Source organism: Thermobia domestica, chromosome 15 (genome assembly GCF_964235325.1).
Source record: "Thermobia domestica chromosome 15, izTheDome1.hap1.1, whole genome shotgun sequence".
In the NCBI taxonomy this organism is placed as follows: Eukaryota; Metazoa; Arthropoda; class Insecta; order Zygentoma; family Lepismatidae; genus Thermobia; species Thermobia domestica.
The window spans coordinates 152,253,596-152,273,761 of record NC_137468.1 but is presented as its reverse complement, the minus strand read 5'-3'; the positions used below and the strand labels follow the sequence as shown (position 1 = coordinate 152,273,761).

At 35.2% G+C, this 20,166-nt stretch overlaps 1 protein-coding gene across 2 annotated transcripts in view; it reads right to left on the bottom strand.

The window, feature by feature from the left end:
- The window catches only part of LOC145671297 (carbonyl reductase [NADPH] 1-like), a 221,520-nt gene that overhangs the window by 169,794 nt on the left and 31,560 nt on the right, over positions 1–20,166 (bottom strand). For both annotated transcript variants that reach the window (XM_081740264.1, XM_081740263.1), the window contains exons 4-5: positions 18,267–18,520; positions 12,941–13,146 (exon numbers count right to left, since the gene is read on the bottom strand). In XM_081740264.1, the coding sequence (XP_081596390.1) occupies positions 12,941–13,146; positions 18,267–18,520 (460 nt within the window). The remainder of the gene's footprint in view (positions 1–12,940; positions 13,147–18,266; positions 18,521–20,166) is intronic.

Genomic DNA, 20,166 nt, shown 5'->3' with positions numbered 1-20,166 from the left:
TTCATTCCGTCTATGAAGTAGAAATTGTGCGTGTACTGTGAGTTGGCCGACTTCATTTCTTATTGTTTTTAAATCGTTATTATTACTAATTACCAGCAGTGACCATTTTGCGAAGGTTAGGGGAACGGACTTTCGGACTGAAGCCTGTTCCCCAAAATTACGGAATGTCTAAAACAAACGAAATATCTATTAGTTATGCCTTTACTCATAAACTTTAAGCTCCTGTCAAATAAAAATTACGAATGTTTAGAAAAACTAAACATTAGTAAGAAAAAAAAAACCCTCCCACAATACTTTTCTAAATCCGCCACTGATTCTTAGTATAAAATGATCAAGTTTGTATCCGAAAGATTATCTCTAAATATATAAACGAAACGAAATACAGTATTAGTTATGCCTGTACTCATAAACTTCAAGCTCAAGCTCCTCCCAAATAAAATTAGGACATTTTAGAAAACGAAACAGAGAAACCAGCCCCAAAGTACGTTTCTAAATCCGCTACTGATTATTTGTATAAATTAATATTCAAGGTTGTATCCGGAAAATTATTGCTAAATCGTTGCACAGCTATAGTATAACAGAAATGTGGAAGTACGGTTAGACGGATATATTGAAAAACGTACGCTTTGACGGATGTATAGAAAAACGAATGTTTAACTTTTGCGCTAGAGTACTAAGCTCTTAGAAATGAAATACATATGACAAACTGAAATGATCCCGAGAAGAAAAAAATGTCGATAACTCAAAAGTTAAAATAAAGTTAAATAGCCTCTAAAATTGCCCTCAAATACTACATTTTTCATGTTACCTTTAATTCGTAAAACATGTGCTCCATCTATCTTGATGGTGAATTTTAGAGGGAAATATGGCATTTAGGTCACGGAATTCTTATCTAACTATAGAATATACTATAAGAAAGCTATTTAGATAGAAAAATCATGAAAATGAAAAAAGCCAAAATTTCCAAAATTCTCGTTTTTTTCCCCAAAAAAGCCGGCTTTTTATGTGCAAAAAACCATCGATTCAAAAAAGCCGGCTTTTTTGCATCTATATATATCTATATCTATCTATCTATCTATCTATCTATCTATCTATATATATATATATATATATATATATATATATATATATATATATATATATATATATATATAAAGAGAGAGAGAGAGAGAGAGAGAGAGAGAGAGAAAGAGAGAGAGATGGGCGAGGGGAGAAACCCAATGGGAGGGAAAATATATTTTGGGTTTAAACCCGGGTTTTTCCCAAATCGTATTTCCCCACCCCAAAAATGCTTTTTTTTTTTTTTAACCCTTTTAAATTATATCGTATATTTTTATATGATATAGTATTTTCATTATTCGATTAAAAATGTACGAATATAGCTTTTTACTTAGTTTCTTTTCTTTTTTTCCAAGTCTGAAGGCATTGTAGAACACGTTATGTATGCTTTCACGCATTCCTACGTCGAGACATAGGGTATGATGATGTCAACTTGAAACAAAGGAATTTTTAAGCCTATTTTTATTATTGTTGGCGGGCTTATTTTTGCACCTAGACGACTGAGATTTTGCACACGCATTCAGCGCACCCCGTAGTATTTTTCAGATCTCTTCATTAACACAGGGGGTGGGGGTCCAGAGAGGCACAAATATTTAAAAAAATATTTAAAAAAAAACTTTTTCGCGATTTTCCCGCCTGATACATGATGGAGACATGTGAAAGGTATGAAGAGAGTGAGGTGCAAACCATGATCCTAGCACAAATAGGAATGTCTCAGGAAATTTTTACCTGAGATTCTGTTTTATACGGGAATCTTGGGTATTGTAGGGATTTTGTTAGCACATTGGTAAATATTTTTTACCTTACTTTTCAAGATAGAAGCCTGAAAGTTTGTACACACATTCAGTATACCCCCTTAGTATTTTTCACTTGATTTTGAGATCTGTGCAATAGCACTGGGGGAATCCAGGGGGGGGGGGCAAACTTAGAAAAAGGGATTTTTCAACAAAAATCCATATTTCCTTCAAACTTTCCCTCCTTGGGGACATAATGGACTCATGTGAGTTGAACCGTTTGAAAGGCTATTCTATTCTGAAGAGAATGAGGTACAAAACATGACTCTATGTTAAATAGGGACGTCTCCGGAAATTTTTATATTACATCCAGGTCATTTGGGATCATCTGGAGCATTGTGGGGATGTTTTTGGCTCATTGCTAAATATTTTTCTCGCCCTTACTATTCAAAATAGAAGCTTGAAATTTTGTACACCCTTAGTATTTTTCAGTCGATTTTGAGATCTGTGCGTTAACACAGGAAGGGTCTAGAGGGGCTCAAAAGATTAAGAATTCAGAAAAAATCCTGATTTCTCTCAAACTTTCCCTCCCCAGGATATGATAGGAAAATGTGAACGATACCGTTTGAAAGGGTATTCTATTCTAAAGAGAATTCGGTACGAACCATGATCCTAGGATAAGTAGGGATGATGCTGTAGCAGCTTGACTGAAAGTCTTAAAAGACATTCTTTTAAAAAAGACATTCTTTAAAAGCATTAATAAAGCAAAAATACGTTATTTTTAGTTGGTGTTTATTGATTTTACCAGAGTAACCTATGTTAAGTTTAGTCACTTAACTTCTTTGGAATCTGGTGATAATGGAAACGTTATTCACTCACGCAAGAGGTGAAAGTTCGCTGTATAGTCAGTATCATTTCTATTTATGATATTTGATAAACGCTTAGTTCTGAGAATGGGACGGCGTAAAGACGATATCTGGAAAGCGTACACAGAAAGGAAATAAATCGGTGGAATGTAAATTTTGCCAAAAGACCTACAGAGTTCAAAATGTAGAAAAAAAATCAGCCCACGTATTGAAGTGCTACAGGTGTCCACAAAATGTGAAGAGAAAGCTCCTCCAAACTAGCCGGAAGCATACATCTCTATTTAAAACCAAGGGACAAAATACAAACAGTAGGCTACCAAATTTATACCAAACTGTAAATTCTAGTATATTGTCAGTGTGCCGTTTGAGTGGAACTGCATCACCACAGTTAGTTGAATTAGATCCGCAACAAAGACAACCTCCAACCACAGCTTTGTGGGAAGCTCAAGAGAGAAAAGTAGAAGAGCATGAGATTCGTTCTTTTATGGATAGTATGGCTGAAGGAAAAACTAAGCGCATATTTTGTCCGTAAGAAAGTTTTCAGAATCAAAGTTTATGGAAAGGTAAAGAAAACTAGTTCATCTTATTTACATATTACTGATTTCAGGTTTATATCAAGTGTAAGTGTATTTTGCTTAGAAGTACACTTGATATAACGTGACAAATGTGATTTAGTGGTACTTTGCCCCTCGTACATAAGAAAATTATATAATTCATACCGTTTTATACGTTGGTAGACCAGTTTTTGATCCTTGCAAAAATTTACATCGTAATCTGCTTTTCACTAGCTATGTTCCGTTAACCAAACAAGTCAATCTAACCTAATCTACTTCCTGTAATTGAAAGTTCAGGAAAAAATAATGTATTTGTATTAAAGTATTTGGGTTTTTTTGCTATTTCTTACTAAGATCAAAGCAACTCTGACTTAGACAGAAGTTATGGCAGTGCGGGCCAGCCAACCACTACTTCCCAGTCTAACCCGAAATTAATCATGTGTGTGGTCTAATATCCGTAGCTAAACCTCAATTATTATTTACTTATTAAGCACCTTTATGATACAGAGGACTTCATCAGTCAATTACAAACTTTACAAACAATATACTACTTAGTGTTCTTTATTTCACACAAAGATCGTTTGGCTTAAGCTGTTTTGAGTGATACTTACTGTTAGTTTGACTTGACACGTGCATGTCCATAGACTACTATTTTTGTTTCGTGTGTTGTATTTATGATTACTTTCAGAAGCATCGTAAGTGGTAAGTCCTGAGAAATATTTCTTAATTTTCGTAAAATATTAAAATTTATGAGAACCATAGTACGTGCCTTCTTTTCAATTCAGGCAGAGCATGCACCATCACCATCTCAGATATTGTTGAAACTTTTTTTTTTTTTTATAGCAACCAGCCAACCACAACAAGAAAAAATGAAATGAAATCTTTGAGTTTTACGTCCCACGGTTATGCCGGTTAGGCTAAAGGAGACGGTGATGATGAGAGATGAGTGAAATGGTGGAATGAAGAAAGTGGGAGGAAACGGGAGAACCCCGAGAAAACCCACGAGCACGGTGTTTGTCCACCACAAAGTTCACTTGGCGGGGGCTGGGAAACCACAACAAGAATTATAATACCTGTCTCCATAGCTGAATGGTGGGGCTCCGAAGTTGACCATTTTCCATGTCTTCTACAGTTCATAAATTGTACTCCCCGTCTTTGATGGCCCATTACTTGGCGGGAAAATTTTTTCGACAAAACAAAAAATATAGGTTTCTTAAAAACATGTCTAGTTGCTATAAAAAAAAGTTTCAACAATATCTGAGATGGTGATGGTACAATTTTATTTATTTAATTTATTTTTATTATTTGCCTGAGTTGAAATGGAAGGCACCATTATTATATTACGAAAGAACATGCAATTTTCTCCATGCCAAAAGAGATAGCCACACTTATAAACAAAAATAACTGTAGATAAATAATATAAAAATATATTTTCTCGTCGTTACATAAAAAACCCTCATTTTCCCAAAATGGAAAAAACCCGGGTTTAAACCCAGGGGAAAAAAAACAAAAATATTTTCCTGGTGTTTTGATCATCACTATATCTACCTACCTACCTATATTATATATATATATATATAAAATTTGGATCGAAAGATCCAATATATTTTCTTGTAGGCCTTATATCTGGAGAACTACATACAGTGTAGCCAAACCCATATATCACTTAACTCAGTATGGTGTGCTTATTCCATAGAAAACACGAAAACTATTTAAGAGCCATTCAAAAATTTTGTGGCCCCTGACCCAGAAACTAATTACTGACCAAGATCGCAAATTTTTGATTCATTTTGGTTTGCTAAAATTCTTATGGAAAGTCACAAATCAAAATGTGCCAACGCAGCGTCGGATGTTGTGCGATCATGAACGCATATATTTTTACTTTGTGAGCTCTTGGATTAATAATTTTTTATGTGAGCTGATTAAAGGTTGACTCAAATGCTATGTTCAATTAAACAGTTCAAACTTTTCAACACCGGTCATTTTATGAACATAAAATGGGAAATTAAAATAGTTCAGAAATTGCCTCCCTTTAGAAGCGGAATTTTCGAAAATGTTGAAGAACGTGGTGGTCACTTCTTTAAGTAGAGTTTATACAATATAAATTTCTTCTAACATGAGAGCATCTTGAGATATCTGGGCTATCCAGAAAGTCATTCACGTTTCGGTGTGGTGCCGTACGGACGAGGCGAGCGCTGCCACATTGCGCAGGGACTTCAGCCCGTTCAGTGCGCATCCAACTGTGGACGTGTGAAATCAATACTGTTTCTGTGCTATTCATAATGCATTATTAACATGAGTACTCTGAAATTCCACCAGTTTTGAAGTGGGGTAAGTTATACGATTTTTGTTCCAGAAAGACACTAAACCGATTGACATTCATCAACAAGTTTATGGTAAACGTGTGATGAATGAAAGCAGAGTGAGATGTTGGCGCCTCATGTGTAAAGGTGGTCCACAAACTTTTTCGATGAAGACTCGTATAACCAAGAAGTGGATGATCGAGCATTGTGACATGAATTGGTCGCAAAAATCAATAACAAGATTCGTGAAAATAGCCTTTTTACGGTAACAGAGCTTTCGTTTGAGTTTCCGCAAATTTCACGGAGCTTATTGCATGAATATGTGACACAAAAGTTAATCTATCATTTGCGCAAGATGAGCTTTGAAATTTTTAACAGAGAACACAAAACTCGACGGATGAAAGCTGCCTTGAAATTCCTTGAAGCCTATAAGATGGAGGTTCGTTTACTGTATCGTTACTGGGGACGAGACTTCGGTTAAGTATGTTAGTTGCGAAGCAAAAAAAAACAGTCCATGGAGTAATAAAAAAAAAAAAAAAAATGCTTGCAAACCATGTCTGCAAGAAAACTTATGGACGCGTTTCGGGATATGGAAGGTTTACTGCGACTCGGGTGCTTGGAACGTGATGCAACAATTACCGCGGGGAAATACTGTGATACATTACACAAGCTGCGTAGAAAAATTCAAAAACAACAAGGGAAACTGAATGCAGAAGTGCTGCCATTTCATAAAAACGTTTGCCCGCACTCGGCCAAGCAGAATCAGGAATTCTTACAGGCCCTTTCATTGGGAGAATTTTGACCATCTGCCACACAGCCTGGATTTCGTACAAGTGTACCACTTATTCTCCTACATAAAACCTGGGTAGCAACGAAGCGCTTTGATGACGATGCAGTCCTTCAGGCTAGCATACAGGAATGGTTCAAGTCGCAGGCAGCAATTTTTTATAACAATGGACTTCGTAAGCTTGTTCATAGCCATAATACTTGCCTAAACGTGTACGGCGACTATGCTGAAAAGTAGTGCGAGTGTATCGCTTCGAAAATGTGTAATATTTTATATATATATATATATATATATATATATATATATATATATATATATATATAAATGTCTCACTTTTCTTTCCATTCCAAAATGTGACTTACTTTCTGGATAGGCCTCGTATTTACTTTTCGGCGTATACAGTATCTCCGCATTTCCGTTAAGATGCGCGCTTTACTGAAGGTGAAAGGACATAACACAGCTCGAACCAGTTGCTATACTCAAAGGTTTATTTCAGACCATTCAGTAGTTTTCCTGTGATGACTGGGCACACCATCGCTGTCAATTTATATACGTTATTGGGATTGCTTCCTTAGAAGTAGAATTTTCGGTAACATTGGTGCACTTGCTTTTAATGCGGAATTTATATATTTAGCTTCACCTCCCTAGGAGTGGAAGCTGAAATCCTTATTCCATTATCATTAAATAGCAGTTTAAATGACAAATTTCAGACTTCTAACTTGAATGAAGCCTTATATTTGATATTTTCTGAATATATTTTGTGAAATGTTAATATTATTGAAATATAGTATTACGAGATGAAATTGAACATAGAAACAATTCCTCTTCAAGATTTGAGCGGGGGAAAAAAATAATGTTGCTTCCCGACCAGAATTTGAATCTACGACAATTTCATTGTGAATCCAGCACAATGTCATAGCAGCCTATCAGTACAAACAGTGCTCTTTTCTGTCATAAATGCTGAAGGATGATCAATCACACATATACACTCATGTCCAAAATGATTGTCGCATATCTGTAACTATCTTCTTGTAAGAATATAATTTCATAACGATTTTGGAGGGAACTTTTAATACTGATACTATGTGTATAATCGGGAAACGTATATTTGTGGTAAATTTCATAGGAAAACAATTATAAATATGAAAATTAGAATGAGTAAAATAAAATGTTGCTAAATGGACAAGAAAGTTTTATTTTAGTTTTACTGTTCTTATTTACGGCTCTTTTGACATGAAATTTGCCACATACATGTCTCTGCCGATTATACACATACTAACATTATAAGAAATACCGGGCGAATTCGTTATCAAATTATATTCCTACAACAACATATTTATAGACATACGACAATAATTTTGGACATGAGTGTACATATACTACAACACATTGAAATGTGATTGTTGCCTCTATTCGCAGAACAAGTGTATGTGTTAGAAGTACAAATTTTCAAATCCGAAAACTGTTTTAAAGACCGAACTGAAGATGTTTCAAAAACCGAAAATTATTTTTTTTCTTTCTTTTTTTTTTCTTTTTCTTTTTTTCTTTTTTTTTTAATTTCAACTCCTTTAAAAATCTTCGATTTTCCGAAAAGTTGATTTGGCCAGCACCAATAGAAACGCCACGTGAAAAGTTTCTAATGCAGTAAATTAGTTTATTCTGTAATATATAAGGCTACGGAGAGAGAACAGAATTGCCGCCCCCTACGCAGCATCTCGCCTCAGACTTTAATCTACTCATCGTAACTGCTCGTAGTGCCTGATTAGAGCCCAGCAATTAACTTGTTCTTAATGTATTCATAAACAGTATGAAAACGTAATTTACATAATTTGTTCACTCACCTTCCAAGTTGTGTTCCAGTGCTAAATTGATGGAACATGTGCCCACCGAGCACAATGCACGGAAAGCCCTTCAGCAAATCAATTCTTGCTGTTTCCAGTGCGTTTCCTTTCTTTACACGAAACTAATTTTCAAGTCTGATGTTATTTCTTATATTTTTAATTTACAAGAAACTATATTGAATAATGCATATATTTTGTCTTTGGCTGTTTAATGGTAATCGTGTCTTTGGATACGATTCGAAGACAAAAAATCGAAGAGAGGATCTACGGACACGCTTCAGAGGCTTGTCTTCGGAAGGTGCATCTAGAGAATCTGCTGGATCTATGCTCGGGATAATTCAATCATCTCTACACAAAAATAATTAACTGGAGTAATACCTATTAAGGGTAAACAGCAAAGGATGATGCTTTACAATACAAGATCAGCCCACTAGTGCCAAAAACTAACACAATGTAGCACTACCGCAATGGATTTTGTGTAGTTGTAGTACATATTTTATACCATGATCGAATACAGCCTCTTATTTGTGCATTCTCGTCCTACGGCCAAAGAAACTAGTCTAAGGGGAAAAGGAAGCTTACATTTCTCACAAATAAAAGTTCTAACGTATGAAGTGCATTTTTGAATATCGTTATCACTTTGATCGAACTGTGGTATATTTTACTTTTATTCAAATAGATATCGTAAGATGGGATGATTCTCAAATATTTCTTTCTCATGAAATTATTCTTCCCGCGCGCTGAACTAGTATTTCAAGTAGTTTCTATTAAGTTTCATTATAAACACGGTATCTTCATTAGTTACCTAGAACTATGCCACACCTATGAAGAAAAAAAAATGTAGTTTTACGTACCACCGTTATGTCCTTTAGACTAATGATTATGATTAATGATTCTGACTGACAATGAAAGGAATTGTTGCAATCAGTGTGCCAGGGAAGGATATGGAGTACACACGGATATGGAGTACAAAACAATTAGGTTTAGAAATTTATGACTATAACCCATAGCCATGAGCGGTGTTCAATCATAGGAAATCTTAACTGTCAGTGGACAGCAGCTTATGAATGAGTAAAACCTGAAATCTGACAAATCAGCATTACACATTCCGAATACTAATTTGTGAATCATGGCAGGATATTTGTGTTAAACTGAGCAGTAAAGTGTAGGATACGTAACCAGGGGGTCGTGGATTCAAATCCTAGTCTGGAAAATTTTTTTTTTATGATTTAAAGGTCTCGAAGGTTATGATTTAGAGGTTTTGAAGGGGAGATTTCCTATTTTTCGTTTATCTCGTAATGTTGAAAGTAGAGATTACGATGCTCAAATAAGCATAATAGAGAAAGAGAGAGAAAAAGTTTTTTTTTTTTTTTTTTTTTTTTTTTTGCAAGCATTTACAGAACTAATATTGGGTTGGCAACCTAAGTTCCCGCCGTTTTTTAAATTGGGAATATCTGTATGACAAATACTTTTGGCACGAAGTTGTACATCATTCGAACGAGAATATATTGTTCTACCTAAATATATGTTTCGTTGTTACTAAGATACATTTTCTTGTTATTTACAGATCATTAACATGGAATGTCAAGTTGAGAAGAATGAGCATTTTCGACACCACCTTCTTTTTGCCTTTAATCAAGGTTCTAAGGCCGCAGAAGGTGCTCGCAGTATTTGTGCTGTGTATGGAATGGGTGCTATAGCTGAAAGAACCGCCCGTGATTGGTATGCAAAGCTCAAAAAAGGAAATTTTGACCTCAAAGACGCACCTCGTTCTGGCCATCCAGTTGAGTTCGATGAAGAGCGATTGAACCACCTTTTGCATGAAAATCCGCGTCAAACAACAAGGGAACTGGCAGAGACAATGGATTGTTCCCACACTACTGTAGAGAAGCATCTTCACTCGATGAACAAAGTTTAGAAGTGTGGAGCATGGGTGCCTCACACCAAAAACGGCGGGAACTTAGTTGCCAACCCAATAAATATTCTTGAACTTTATCTTAAAATGATTTTCCTCTGAAATGTTGAAGTGAAAGCCACAGTGCGAAGCCACGGACAAATATGTATTAGAAATAATTATAAAATACTAGTAAATCGAGAATATCCAATAGTCAAGTCATGTAGAATAAGTTTCAGAGTGAGAACACTCAAGGAGGGTTTAGTACATTCAGTTTACGCAGGACTTGGGGAATTAACGCATATTTTTTAGACTTTCTTGTGGATATAGTTAGCAAACACGTCTTCTGCATAGGATACCCGGGTCCAATTATCCGTAGGAACACACGTGATTCAAATTCAACGTTAAATAATACCTCTACGTCTTGGTCCTGAAAATGAATAGTCGAATGAAATCTTTCGTTTTAGAAACGATCGAAATCGAACGAGTACTTGAATTTAATCGAATCGTGAAAATATGTTATCGCCTTATTTTACAAGTTTATAAATATAAATATCGAAGAGATGAGGTTAGTAAATTTATATCATTACTTATTTTTTTTCTATCAGTTCCAAATTACACTGTTAATATGTACGTTAATGGATACGTAATCAATACCAAATTAATTTCAAAGAATAAATTGAGAAATTCGAATTCAAAAAAAATAGTTTGAGCAATATTGACATTAATTATTTGCACTTCATGAATAACTTAAATACTTTTTGCAAAGTATTTAAAATTGCGTTAAAAAAAGGCGCTGGGGCTCGTTTTTATGGTTGGATTCATTTTCTAAGTTTACTGAATTTATTTTTCCTTTAAAAATAAATAACTAGTGTTGGTGAATAGACAAAGGCATTTTCAGCTTATACAGAAGAATTCTATAAGCGGATTACGTTAACTATAAAACTAGTTTCACACAATCACCACCATTGTTGGCTTTGTGAAGCCCATACTACAAGACGCATACAATTTTATATTTGTTTTACTGACTATAATGAGAATACTCTACTATGAAAGGTGGAACAAAGTGTTACAAGGGTCGTTCGAGGTTGACCGGGACTGTTTTTTATTTCTTCAGAGGAAACAGCACAAGAAGCACCAAACTATGTCAGCTTTTCAAAGTATTATCCGTGCGCGTCGAGGCACCGTTGCCATCGTTGTGACAGTTCCCTGATTCATTTGGCGTAGAAAGAACTTGGTTGTTGTAGCCACTGGAGGACATCGTTCCGCAGTGCTTCATCTGTCGTGAATTTCTTTCCTCCCAGGTGGTTTTCAAGGGGTGTAAAGAAATTATAATCACGGGGGCTAAATCTGGACTGTAGGGAGGATGGGGCAGAACTTCAAAGCGCATTTCGGCCAGAGTAGTTGTCACATTGGCCGTGTGAGAGCGGGCATTGTCATGGAGAATAATGACATTTCCAGACAACATCCCAGGTCTTTTCTTGCGAATGGACTTTCGTACAGCACCATTTAACAATGTGGAGTAATACTGGGCATTAATTGTGCTTCCTTTGTCCAGAAAATCCACATGAATAACACCCTTCATGTCCTAGAAGACACTTGCCATGATCTTTCCAGCGGAAAGCTGAGCTTTGCTTTTCTTGGGCTTGGGCAGTGGGGAACCTTTATGTCGTCACTCCATGCTGCTTCTTTTGGCCAACCATGTTTCATCACACGTGATGACGGATTGCAACAATTCATCACCTTCGGCTCGAAACCGATTCAGAAGCTGCTCACAGACCGTTATGCGTGTCCACTTCTGATCAAATGTCAGCTGGCGGGGAACCCACCTTGCACAGATTTTGCGGAAGCGTAAGTGGTTGTGAAGGTCTCAACACTCCCGACACTGACATGCATCTCGGCAGCAATATCCCGCACTGTTACTCACCGGTTCTCAAGAATCATTTGCTCAACACGTGCGATATTCACTGGTGTTCATGCGCTTCATTTGTCACCAGCTCCCATCCTTCGCGAAACTGTTCACACCATTCGTACACTTGTCCGTGACATCGTTTGTTCACCATACTGTGCTTGCAATCTTCTGGAAATCTCAGCTGGTTTAACTTTTTTCTTCACAAGAAATTTAATTACACACCGCTGCTCCACAGATACACTGCTTCCCGCCATCTGCAACTGCTGCGCATGCGGCAAATACGTCATGCCGGGCGGTGGTTACTCGAGAAGGAATACATTACGTCACCCGCAAGTTTCATCATGATCCGGCTATTCATAGATTATTTACGTACGAAAATCCCGGTCAATCTTGAACAACCCTTGTATTTGCAGAGGGTAGCCCTTACAAAGCGACTGCTGTAGTAATTATTTTGGTGCTCTTAATTTTCGCAATATTTTTGAAGGAAATTGAAGATAGCAAGTCGAAAACCAGCATTTCACCCCGATTAAAATAATTCAGATATTTGACTAAGTAAACAAACGAATCTTACAACGATATATTATTATAACGGTATTATCAACCTGTACCTGTTTTTTTTTTTCCGACATGATCAGAGGCGCAATAACTGAACAGATATACATTTAAAAGAGAAAAGAAGTAATTAATAGGTTGTCATGGAAGAAATTGTTGATATATAATATATGTATGGATAGAAGAATAAACAAGTGTATCTAGGCAGGATCCTTGTAATAAAAGGGACAAAAAGGAATAATTATGGTCAGTAATTATTAGTTAGCACATTTAATATCATAGCTTATCGATCTCTCATCTAAAGTTATTATATATTACGGTACTATGGCTAAAACGAGAATAAAAACTTATCGTTTTAATCTATCCACTAACAACCGGAATTAAATTCAAGATCATATTGACGTTTGTAGATAGAAGGAAAATAGTAAAAGCACATACCTTGTTCAATAGTGAGTGGACCCTTATGACTTGTCATGTCAGTGTCAACGTATCCTGGGTGAACAGCATTCACCACTAGATCCTCTCTAGGATCAGCATCAAATGCCCTCTGTTGGATAAATGAAAGAGCGCTCACTCCAACTTTCGACACAACATACGTGCTATTGGGCCAGCCAAGTTTCTTGTAATTCTCCGTCTTAGCAACTCTGGAGAGAAAAAAAAAGTAAAATAAAATTAAATAAACTATAAGATATTTATACGTATACTACCACCTATAAACAGTTTTTTAAAAAAATCATTATCATGCACCTGATTTTTTCCGGGTATTCAATGAGCTCTGCAAATAGATTCTTAACATCACGGTAAGAACTTTCAAATTTGAGGGGCAGCTAGCAGAGACTAATTTCTGCAGACTAAAATTTTATACAAAAGTGAAGATGATCAAGGAAGTTCTACTAAATTTTCACACAATATGTTTCAACTTGAAAATTCTATGAAAGGGCCACGGTGGCTCAGTGGTAGTGTGTTCATCTTTGGTGCGTGGGGTCCCTGGTTCGATCCCAGCTCGCACCAAGTGAGTTTTGTGGTGGACAAACACCGTGTTGGTTCGTTTTTCAGGGTTCCCCGTTTCCTCCCACTTTATTCATTTCACAGTTGCATTTATTTCTCATTATCACTCCTTCAGCCTAGCCAGCGTAACAGCAGGAAGTAACACGAAGATTTTCATTTTTCCAATGTTCTCAAGACTATGGGTCCCACTGCCGCAGAACTCGACACAACGTGAACCAAGGACGTCATTAAGTGTTCTTTCCAATTTGCCTAGTTTTCTGAACTGTCATCCTCTAAGGCTATTTTCCAGTGAATGAAGCATGGTAGACTGAAGGGTAAATATCTGCAGAATAATAGACTTATCAGCATTTCCCATCTAAGGTGGAAAATGGTGTCACTGGTAGCCATAGCCATTTGCACCCGATCTACACAAAAATCTACTTCCTATATAGAGTAAGTTATTTTCCACGTTTCTAAGCGAAAGATAAAACATCTTTTAGAATATAATAAACTTCGTGGTGTATTCTTTACCCAGGGACAAATACTTTACCATTCATATAAGAGGTAACTTATTTAGTATTCGAGCTCATCTCTTGTGTAACGAGTCCCTGGTTCGATCCCAGACCAGAGTTCATGGTACCCGTGGCTTTTTCGTGGTTCTCCAGTTCCTCTTACTTTTTCATTTACCAATTCTTTTACATTTAATATTTGTATAACACCTTATTTCGAGGAATGTCGGGCCGATCACTGACGAATTTCTGTCTAATCAAATGCATATTTTCCGTTGTGATGTAAATTAGAAAAACATTAAATTTTATATTTTTGGATCAAAAGATCCAATATAATTCAGGGAAAAATTTTCTTGTAGGCCTTATATCTCGAGAACTACATGTAGTTTAGCCAAACCAAAACTAACAATTTACTCAGTATGTGCTTATTCCGTAAAAAAATATGAAAACTCGATATAGAGACAGTTCAAAAATTTTGTGGCCCCTGATCCAAAAAAATCACTATATTTCATTGAATCAAACATTTTCTTGTACGCTTTATATGTGGAGAATTACATATAGTGTAGCCAAACCCAAACTATCAGCCAATTCAGTATGATGTGCGTATATCGTAAAAAATATGAAAACTAATTAGGAGCCGCTCCAAACTTTTGTGGCCACTGATCCAAAAACTAATTCTTGGCCAAGATCGTAATCTTTTGATCCATTTTTTGATTATTCCTAAAATTCTTCTTGTTGTAAATATACTATTTTGAATCTGAAAAGTGAAACAGCAAGCTCGTTTCCTAGAAAGCCAGAAAGCAGAAGAAAACAAGTGAAAGTATCAAAACAAAATATGAAAACAGGAAGACATATTGGTGAAAACCAGAACTGATATGTGTATATAAACTGTCTTCGGCGGAAAGTAAACAAAAAAGATCAAACTATAATTTTCTCTTCTTTCAAATCGCAAGGACAGAGCCTTCGAACACGAATAATGGCATTCAATTACCAAGGATCAGAATTCTTATATCTGCAAGTGTTACAATCTGCGTATTATTATGTTAAGAACTTAAAACAGGAAGTTCCTAGAATGCGGAGGTCTTCCGCTGACAAAACTATTCTCTTTATTTAACCTGAAGGAGCCGTTCCAGATCAAATCAACATAATTTGAAGACAAAATTTACCTTACCATTTCAGATTGTCATGAAATTTTCCACAGGGGCACCATTCATGTAGACTAAAAAAATACCAAATTTAATCTTTATATACCAACTGGTATTGTTAATAAGGCTATGTAGAGTTTCAAAAAATTGCCCAGAATAATATGTTCAATGTGTTTTGAAATTGGAATTGCGGCTCTACTACTTGAGCTAGAGAGCTGGTTGTGTCATTTTACAGCATTTTTCTTGCCCCTTTCTGTGATGTACATCATGTATACTAATACAGAGTTTTTTCAAAATCAATTTTACTTCAAAATTTTTCAGAAAATATATACTTTAAAATTTTGAAATTAATTCTATGGATAGATAGTATTGTTGTAAAGCACCTGGCAGAATATGAATTTGGGATGATAATGGGTTCATTGTTTAAAAATTCCAAACTAACACGAGTTTTCAATAATACCCTGTACGTAGCTGAAAAATACAAGTATGCAATATTTTTTTATTTTATTTGTGACAATGAATGTGAAAAATAGAGTAATGGGTCTAAAACATATACAGACTTGTAATCTGCTGGCAATACTTATTAGGTCATGCTCTAAAAACTTAAAGCTAAGTTAAGGTGCTGATACTTTTGAACTTCAGTTTTATTGAAGTCAATAAAATAATACAAGGTTCACAAAAATGATACTGTAAATAAACGTGGTTTGTAAAAAGTATACATCTAGCACTGGTACAACAGCAAGGTTGTCTGGTTTAAACCAAGATAGAATTTCATAGCGACGTTTTCATATATCTCGAATCATCTGTGTTAGTAGAATCTAATTTTCGCTTTGTAATTAAGGGTCCTGATGAGCCACAAAATTTCTCTCAGCTGGAAACAGAATAGTGGTTCAGGTGACACTTCCAAGTAATATGTTCAATCCTTCATAATCTCGCTGTTACGTAAGAACGTTAAGCCTAAACAAGCCAAACGAAGTGAAACAGCTTTAGCGGGTAGGTCCGGTCTACCCAAAAATTTTCAAAAATATAAACGTCTAAAAGATAACTATATATTTACTGCCAAGGAACAAATGCTATACATTTTTATACTTTAAAAAAATAAATAAAATGACCTACTCAAAATTAAAATCCTGAAGCTGCTCTTGCTAACGAAACATTTTATCTGCTTGCCTGAGTGTTTGTTTCATATTTATCAATGTTTTTAACTTTGCTTAAAATATATTGATAAAAAGTAGGCAAACTTCATCGACTACATCTCTACCTTATCAACTGGACTTCTTAATTTTCTTGAGTAATATCTCATACTAAAGTTTTAATTTTAAAATTCCATCATTCATTGTTTGTGTAAACGCCATTTTAGCACACCGGTTATCAGGGACGTACACAGGATTTTTTTTATTTCGGGGAGATCTACAGCCTTTCTGGAAGGGTTCAAATTCAATATGAGGGCAAATTGTATTAAAAATTTTCAGATGGTTTACAGGGTTGGGAAAAGTGTCAAAATCTCCAAATAAACTTCAATTAGAAGACATATCAGGCTATGTCACCGCTCGCAATGAAGGAAATTTGTGGCTTGGGTATACTTGTTGAAATAAAAATAACTTCATCCACCTGGGCCATCTCCATTCTCATTTCCAAGAAATGCTGATGTTCTGTGGATGTTAGTGGACATTCTGACAAAAGTGAATACTGTAACTCCCACTGTAAGAAGTTATAGTCTCCTTGAAAATAATGTACGCGAACAAATGTGGCTTTCTCAAACTTCAAATCATCTGTACTATTCATTAAAAAGTTTTGCTATGGACTCAACTATACTCTTTCTTCAAATAAGTGTTCGTTTTTATTTTCACAGATGTGTAAAACTTAGCATTCTTGCGTTATTACCCTACGTAGAGAGAGAGAGAGAGAGAGAGAGTATTCTTGAAAAAATCAAGTCTTAGTTTTGAATTTTAACAATGAACCCATTACAATTCCAAATTCATATTTTGCCAGGTGTTTTACAACAATACTATCTATTAATTTCAAATGTTTAAAATAAGTAGTTTTCGAGAAATTGAAATAATATTTTGATTTTGAAAAAAAACATTCTATATTAGCCTATGATGTTATATACACCACAGGAAAGGACATAAAAAATGCTGTAAAACGACACCTCAACCAGCTCTCTAGCTCAATTAGGACAGCTGCAATTCCAATTTAAAAATTCATTAAACATGCTATTTTGGAGATTTTTTAAACTTTACATAGTCCTATCTTTAATACTGGTTAATATATAAAGTTGAAATTTGATATTTTTCTAAATCTAGAAGTCATCTATGTATGAAATTTCATTAAAATCTGAGAAATGAGGTTAAGTGTGTTGAATTGATATGGAATGACAAGTTCCATAGGTGTCATGATTGCATTCATACCTCTATTCCAAAATGACAAATCTAAATTACGTAAATTGTGATTGTTTCCTTGTATATTTGCTCTATAAAAAGATGCATTTAAATCCATTTAATTCTCTAAGCTACCGACGGTAATAGTTTGTATTTAAATTCTTAGATAGCCTAATTAAATATACGCCAAAACGTTATTTCCTTATTTTCATCTATCTCCATGTATTTATTAACTTTAATCTATTTTTATTAATTTACCGAAACACAAACTCTCAATGGCCACCAAAAGCATCCTAAATGTATAAAGCAAACAAAAGATGAATCCCTGATGCTACTGTCAAAGTTCTAGCCATCCAAATAAGATGTTGGTTGGGAAGTACTATAAGCACATTGGTTTCTTTCATGGTCAATTTTGCCTATGTATACCAGACTTCATTACAACGTAATCTAAATATTTCTCGATTGTTACAGGGAAATTAGGCGACAGCAGGAATCTGCCCTATCCGGAAATCGAACCTCATTCCAAGATATGTTTTTACATATTCTGACAATACGTATTACATAACAATTACAACAGAGTGAATACACACTGGAATAATAGCTACAGTTGTGTCGTATACAAAAGTGTGACATTTTAGATAAACATTTCAGGTACGTAATATATTTTACTTAAGATTTACCATACAAAGTGATACGTAAGTTCGCAAATTTTAGTGTATAATATATTTTACTTAAGACTTACCGGACGAATTCATGCATAAGTTCACAAAGCTGTTCCTCTGTAAGTTTTGGGTCGTTGAACTTCTTTCTCAATTCGCTTGCAGCTGGCTCATCTCCATTAATCTGCTTAAGAGCTCCACACAGACTAGACAGATTCACTACACGAGCATGGGGCCGCAGAAGAGGAAATAATGCATGGCAAACATTTAACAATCCAAAGAAGTTAACACGTATCGTGTTCTCTGCTTGTTCTCCAAATGGTTCTGTAGCAGCATGCTAAAAAGTATTATAATTTGGATTAACTTAAATCAAGTTTATATTGCTTAAAACAAAGTGCGATTTTTTATTTTTTTTTTATTCATCATCATTCTGGGACGCTAATCGAATGTAAGCCTAAAACTCGCATTTTAACCAGTACTAGTGATAGTAAGGTGTTAACAACGCAACAAAGTATCTTTTTCTTTTTAATTAAAATTAATGTGCAAAGAATTTTGATAATGTACTTGATTTAATAATCCCACATTTAATTCCATAATTCCACATTTAATAGTAACTATATTATTAAATTTCGGCAATTTTCCTGTGGGTAAAGCTACAATCAAGTCAAATTTAATCATTTTAGCCCTACCGGAAGTGCCCAATAATTTTGAGCTGTAGATGTCCCACATAAAGAACACGAAGATTTTTCAGTTTCTCATAAAACCACTCTACAGTTGGAAATTCTCATTTTTAGTGATTTACTTAGGTAACGCTAACGAAAACGTACAAGCATACCAAATTTCAAGTTTTTATTCCAATTCCAAGTACCTAAAACGTAAGATTATAAGTTAAAAAAATGCCTTTTTGAAAGTGAATAACATGGGAAATTTCTTCACAACCCCTTTAAACCTTTTAAGTTTTTTCGGTCGTTTCCGACCGATATTGTAGTGTCTTAAAGATTCGATTAAAAAAGAACTAAGAATGCTATTTAGTTCTTTTATTTATTTATTTTCCAAGAGAGCAGGCATTCAAAGCCTTGGAAGGGTCTACACGCTTCCGAGCGTCAGAACAGAGGGTATGACGTCATCAATTTATTTTTTTATTATTGAGGTCTAACTTCAACATTTTTTGGTGAGCTTCTCTTTAATCCTAGAATCCTAACATTTTCCATAAATAATCAGTGGACCTATTAGTTTTTATGAGATTTTTTCGGATCTCTTGGTCAACATAGAAGGGGGGTTCAGAGAGACAAGAGGGTAAAAAAGGGATATTTTTTTACCAAAAATTCCACTTTCGAGATTCTTGCTCCTCTCGGCTACATGATAGGGACATTTGAGTGGTACTTTCTGAAAGCCTACTTGATTCTGAAGAGGACGACGTATGAATCATCATCCTACGATAATTAGGGACGTGTCAGGAAATTTTTGAAGTTTGTATAGTATCCTTGGGAAATTTCGGAAATATTCGCAGAAGAGGAAAATATTTTTCCCGTCCCTTAGTATTGAAGATAGGAGATTGGTATTTGGCATAAGTAATTAGTACACTACGTAGTATTTTTGAAAGTGATTTCCAGATCTTTATGTTTACCCAGGGCCGGGCCAGAGGGCTCCAAACCGGGGAAAAAGGGATTTTTTCAGCAAAAATCCCTATTTTCCTCAATTTTTCCCTCCTTAGGGATGTCCGAGGGACATGCGGGTGATACAATCTGAAAGGCTACTCCATTCTGAACAAAACTACGTATGAACTATAATTTTACGATCATTAGGGACGTGTCAAATATTTTTAAATTTGTAGAGTGCATTTTAGGGAATTTTTGGTAGTTTTTTTGATGCTCTCTCAACATGGGTAAAAAATTTTCCCGCCCTTACTATTCAAGACAGGAAATTCGAATTTGTCACAAGTAATTAGTATACTACGTAGTATTTTTCCAAATTTTTGGAGGT